This window comes from Lytechinus variegatus, chromosome 2 (assembly GCF_018143015.1).
Source record: "Lytechinus variegatus isolate NC3 chromosome 2, Lvar_3.0, whole genome shotgun sequence".
Lineage (NCBI taxonomy): Eukaryota > Metazoa > Echinodermata > Echinoidea > Temnopleuroida > Toxopneustidae > Lytechinus > Lytechinus variegatus.
Genome location: NC_054741.1, coordinates 67196256 through 67202809, shown reverse-complemented (window position 1 = coordinate 67202809; position 6554 = coordinate 67196256). Strand labels below are relative to the sequence as shown.

Below are 6554 nucleotides of genomic sequence, written 5' to 3'. Positions count from 1 at the left end.
GTTCGTATATGTTTACTACGTAGTACACTCTGTGATGGAGATTTGCCTCTACTAAGCATTTTTGGCTTGAGCAGTTATGGGTCCTTTATTTTCTATTCAAAACATATCTATAACGTCTGGTTTGTGAGTACGGTATCTTTATCTTGATTGCTATGATTTTAAGAGAGGCCATTGCTAATTTGAACGACTTCCAGAGAAGTGGGCGTGTACCCAGGGTCCGAGGGAGGATCGAATGTCGTTACCATCGGAGATTGGTAAGTCAACATCTACCGTAGATAACCCGTCTACGCATTTGTAAGTATATTGCGGTCTATTAGTTATTGGTTGTTTTATTTATTTAGAAATTAACTGACTAATAGCTGTAATACTAGTAGGCTATGAGAGCACTAACGGATCCAGGGGGGGGGGCACATCCGGCCAGTCCCCCTTTAGACTTATAAGTATAATCAAAATTTGTATTATAGATATGCCGTTCTAACACAAGTGTGCCCCCCCCCCACTTTGTAAGCGAGTACCTTCTATATTTTTTCCTAGTCGAATTTTCCTCGGGAAAATGTGCGCCCCACCCCCTTTGGAAAATCCTTGATCCGCCCCTGAACAAGAGGTAATGATTGCAGTCTATTAGTCTGAGTACTACTCTAGCCTGTCTTTTGTATATATATTTTTTTAATAATATTCAATGCATCTAATTAGATATTTACAGAATGATATCTATGATAGGCTGCAACAAGAGGTAATGATAAAAGCCTGGCTTATTTTCCTTGATTTTTAGTGGTAATTGCAAATTTTACAATCAAGCATTATATTATCTCTTTGCAATACAGGAAGTGTGAAAGGGGTGTGGGCATACCATGAAAGCAGAAAAAAGGAAGAAAATCAAGCTAAATTATCTGTGCCTCCTGAAAGAAATGAAATTCAAGAGGACATTCATAAAAATAAATAAATTTTGAAATATATTACCCCCCCCTGATGGTAGGTATCTGCAATGTTATGTATTTTGTTTGAAGGTTTGCATGGTGGCATGTACAATTGCTGATGTGGTTTACGGTATATGGAGTGTGATAGAAACAGTGGATAGAAGAAGAGAAGAAGTGGATAGGCGAGAAAGTGGAGATTTGAGAATAGAGTATTCTTTCTTGAAAAAATAGTCCTGAAAAGGACTGTAAACCAGAAGGAATGTTGAGTGAGAACAGCTTGAGTAGTAGAGCTGATGAGGAATTGCTGGCTTGAGTCGGCGAGTAGAGATGATGAGTAGTAGAGAGACTCGACGTTTCGGACAGGTTGACTGTCCGTCTTCAGGAGAGACGGACTGAAGACGGACAGTCAACCTGTCTGAAACGTCGAGTCTCTCTACTACTCATCATCTCTACTCGCCGACTCAAGCCAGCATCTCCTCATCAGCTCTACTACTCAAGCTGTTCTCACTCAACATTCCTTCTGGTTTACAGTCCTTTTCAGGACTATTTTTTCAAGAAAGAATACTCTATTCTCAAATCTCCACTTTCTCGCCTATCCACTTCCTTCTCTTCTTCTATCCACTGTTTCTATAACACTCCACATGGTGTACCGTAAACCACATCAGCAATGTTATGTATTTATCACATTTTATGTCATCACACAGTTTTCAGGTTAACCATGTCCAGACCATGAAATGTTTTTGTACTCTCCCTTTTAGGCTTGTTTACGAAGAGATTAGAACAACCCTGCTGCATTTATCTTTTGTAGCCCTACCGATTAATGGTGGAGTTTGGAGAGCAAAAATTGGTATGGAGCAGATGTTGATAAGTTTATCAGGTCGTATACGACTCTGGACATACCTCTCCATGGCTGGCTGGCTAACTCTAAACATTTGCCTGACGAACATTAATAAATGGCTTTTCATGAGTTATGGCTACCCGTATCCACTTCTTGTCACCGCCCTTCACATGCTCTTCACGGCCGTCTTCGGATTTGTCATCATCCGCTTCACTCCTTTCGGGGCCGCCTACGGGGAAGGCAACGCCCGTTTGAAAGTCGCCCCACATCTCACACCAAAAATCTTCATTCTGAGTGTGGTATCAACTGTCAGTATTGCCTGTGGAAACATCGCCTTAAAACATTTATATGTGTCGTTTGTGAAGATGATTATGGCGATGACGCCTCTAGCTACTGTTGTCATATCTAAAGTATTATTTGGAAGAGAGTTTGATCAGTTTATATATTTGTCCATGCTACCTCTGTGCGTTGGATCTTTCCTGTGTACCATTGGCGAGGTGAATTTTAGTGTCTTTGGATTCATAGCTGCTTTCACTGCTACTTTATTAAGGGCCGGTAGATGTGCACTTCAAGGTAAGATGTAATGCTATGGCTTTATTTTGTAGATTGTAATATATATTCATATTTTTTCAAAGTATAATCAACTGGGTTTTAGTTTACATTAAGGCTCGTGAATATATCCATATTTAGCCCTCAAGAAAAAGAAAATAAATAATACAAGAACATTCAAGATATAGATTTATTGATGTGATATAGATTTTGTTGTCCATTTACACTGTGCAAGCTCATTTAAATTTGGGATTGCCATGAATGTGTATGGAATTTCTTTAATTATTTTAATTTTGTTTTATTATTAATTCAATAATGATAATTGCAGTTTATAAGGTACCACACCTATCGTGTAAGAGATGCTCGAGGTGTGAAGTAAAGGGAGGAGGGAGCAAACAAAATGGCAAAGAAACACTTTATATACTCAAATCATTGATGAAAATAATTATCGGCAAGTTTTTAGTGTAATCTTAAATCGTCATCATTATGGTCATTATTATTATCCATCCTCATAATCTTCATTATTTTTTTCCATGGTGTATAACAGGTGTGTTACTGAAGGATGAGCGAATCGACTCCGTTCGTCTCCTCTACCATATCTGCATTCCAAGTTTCTTCCAACTGGGCGTGGCTTCTCTCGTCTTCGAAGGAGGTGCACTCTGGGATCCTAGGCTGAGTACGAGTATTGAATTGTGGACCCTCATTTTCCTGAGCTGTATATGTGCTGTAGGATATAACATCATGACCTTCCTCGTCACCTATTATACATCACCAGTCACACTACAGGTATGGGAAAGACATGACTTTTTAAAAATTTTAGTTTTGCTTTCATTTGTACCAGTGGCATTTCTAGAAGTGAAATCGTTTGCAGTTAGACATGCAAAATAATTGAAAGAAAGCACCCCCAAAGAAAAAATGATATATGAATGAATTATTGAATAAATGAATGAATACATGAATAAATTAATGGATGGATGAATGAATGAATGAATAGATGGATCTGGATGGATGAATGTATAATTGAGTGGATTGATGGATGGATGGATGAATGAAAGAATGAATTCAATAGATAGATAGACAGATAGATAGATAGATAGAATCAATAAATTTAATATTCAATCAAAAACATTAAAACTTATAAATCATGCACTGTACACACAACATATTATAATATGGTTATTTCTTTGTTTTCATATTTTTTTCTCCCTTATTGCTTCCATGATATCTTCATTCTTCCTCTTGCTATATACCCATCCCATTAACTTCCTACCCTTTCATTTTCATTCTTCCCCTAGGTATTGGGAAACATCAGTATTGTGTTGACAGTAGGTCTGTCCCTACTCATATTCCAGAATGAGATCTCTATCCTCAGTGTCGTTGGTATTGCTTGCATTGTTCTTGGAAGTATTATGTACCAGGAGGCAGATGTGGCAAGACAGTTCTTCCATCGCATCATGTAACAATGGCTGTCATCCTTTAGTTAGTTAATCAGTGACACCTATATATAAGGACCACTCAAGGAAGATAAATGGTTGTCAAAATTTATGAGCAGGTGATTGACTTTATGGACTAGTACCTGTTATGCATATTTCAGTGGAAGATACTATTCTAGGATACCAAATTTGGGGTCTTTTTAGTTAGACAGGTGGTTCTTACTAGACTACTTGTATGTAGGTGGTCGTAAGTGCAGGTTTGACTGCCATTACCTCCCACTTACCTGCTTAGAGGGATGCTTAAACCTGAGATTAATATGAATTGAACAAGCAGAATAGAACTAAGTAAATTTAACACTTCAGCAAATAAATCAAATTATAATAACCAAATTTTAACGGAACAAAGTTTTGCAAATATTCATGCTTGTCACTGCGAATATGCAATGAATATATAAGCTCATGAAATAATCTCTTCATTTATGAAATTACAATTCTGATTAGAAACAGGTTTGATTCATTTATATGATATTCATTCACTGAAACCTGTTGTTACAAATGGGGATATTATCTACACAATTTGTGAAAACGAAAATATGAAGACTTCATAACAAATTATGAAGGAAAGCAGGGACATCAGCTCGGTGAGTGCATATTATTCATTTCATCAATAATGCATAATGTAATACTACCAAATATTTTAATATAATTTCGATATTCCCCAGTGTTTTGCTCAATTAATTTTACTGAAATTATATAGTATTGAATTCCGGCTAGATTTTCCCTCTTAAAATGCCAAAGGAATTGCAGGTTTATGAGATTAAGGTTGTTATACCATATCCAGAGTGAGAATTTAAACCTTGTGAAATTAAATTTTCACAAAATAAATTGAGAATTATATTTTCAAATATCATAAAACAAAACTATTCAAGTCAACTTGTCAGTTTAATATACATTATTTGAAAAATCCAAAAGAAAGTGTGAATTATATTATTCACAAGTGTTCCGATTCATGATCCCTTACCTTCACCCCTATCCAAATTATATTCTGTAGTACATTAAACCTTCCGAAAATAATGTATATATGATTTTTTTTAATCATGTTCAGCTATATTGAAAATTGTGAATGCCTACCTCAGTCATGTTCATTCTTTTGGGGAGATATAATTTTGAAGTAACCATATCTGTCAATCATCAGAATGTGCCAAAATAACTCATTCAGGACAAGGTAACAACACTCATTATGTGGTTTGTCCTAATACATGTAACTTCATGTAGAAACCTAAAAATCAAGCATCAGGGAAAAGAGTAATAATGATAGAAAATATGTACAAGCTTACTGCCTCATTATCTTTTCTTCAATACTGGCATACTTGAAAGTAATTACTAAGATCATTAAATTGGCAATGCCATGTAATGTAACTTGGCAAATTTCTAACATATTGAGACAATCATCCTTTCTTTATTTCTAATACATGAAAGATGTAGCAATGAAAGAAAAATATGAATGTTGCCAATTTGAAGACCCAGTAAGGTTCCAAATGTTACTTTGTCCTGGATGAGTTTAAATGTAGGTACAAGATATACTCTGGATCAATGCAATGCAAAATGTAACTGTCTTTAGGGACATTTCTCACAATTGGTCATTAATGTGATGCCATCAAAGTCTGATCCCAAGAAAGGCTTTAATTTGAATCAATATTGATCTTTTCGATTACAAGATGTAGATTATTTAAATTTCAAGTACCAGCTAAGCAGTTTTTTTTTTGGGTGAAATTTTGTACATCATTTGCCTTTGTTTTATTTGAATTTCTACTTTAAATTGCATTGTATTCACTAAATTAGTAAGTTCTCGTGTGCTATTTGATACATGTAGGGTATCATTTTACTCTATTATTGCTGGTACAAACATTTTTAAGGTCAAAATATGTTTTGAGAAGATTGATAGTACATGCAAGTACGTGTATCGTCCATGTGTCCAAAGAGAAATTGTATACTATGATACCTTTAATAAAATTATTATTATTATAGGCTATGTTCTCTTGTGCAAAATACAGCAAAAAATTGCTTAAATGTGTGAACAGTGATGAGTGATTGTATGAAAATATTTACAGTTAAAGATTTTTAAATGCTAAGAATGATAACATTCTAAGTATTTGGTCACACAAAATTTTCAGAGATCAATATTCCTAAGATTCTGAATGTATAGTGTTTTAATTAAGTTTCCATACTGGTATATTGTGATTTTGACAGCATACACGCACCAAAAAATGAATTTTTGTCTCACCTGCGAAGCAAAGTGAGACTATAGGCGCCGCTTTTCCGACGGCGGCGGCGGCGTCAACATCAAATCTTAACCTGAGGTTAAGTTTTTGAAATGACGTCATAACTTAGAAAGTATATGGACCTGGTTAATAAAACTTGGCCATAAGGTTAATCAAGTATTACTGAACATCCTATTAGAGTTTCATGTCACATGACCAAGGTCAAAGGTCATTTAGGGTCAATGAACTTTGGCCGAATTGGGGATATCTGTTGATTTCCCATCATAACTTTGAAAGTTTATGGATCTGATTCATGAAACTTGGACATAATAGTAATCAAGCATCACTGAAAATTTTGTGCAAGTTTGAGGTCTCATGATTAAGGTCAAAGGTCATTTAGGGTCAATGAACTTTGGCCGAATCGGGGGTATCTGTTGAATTACCATCATAACTTTGAAAGTTTATTGGTCTAGTTCATTAAACTTGGACATTAGAGTAATCAAGTATCACTGAACATCCTGTGCGCGTTTCAGGTCACATGACCAAGGTCAAAGGT

General features: G+C 35.5%; 1 protein-coding gene across 1 annotated transcript; it reads left to right on the top strand.

The window, feature by feature from the left end:
- The first annotated feature begins 1680 nt into the window (after nucleotides 1–1680).
- LOC121408734 (solute carrier family 35 member E4-like) lies at nucleotides 1681–6006 on the top strand. Its single transcript, XM_041600345.1, has 3 exons — nucleotides 1681–2328; nucleotides 2852–3090; nucleotides 3600–6006. The coding sequence occupies exons 1-3, from the start codon at nucleotides 1767–1769 to the stop codon at nucleotides 3762–3764; spliced, it is 966 nt and encodes a 321-aa protein (XP_041456279.1). The 5' UTR covers nucleotides 1681–1766; the 3' UTR covers nucleotides 3765–6006.
- The last annotated feature ends 548 nt before the right edge of the window (nucleotides 6007–6554 follow it).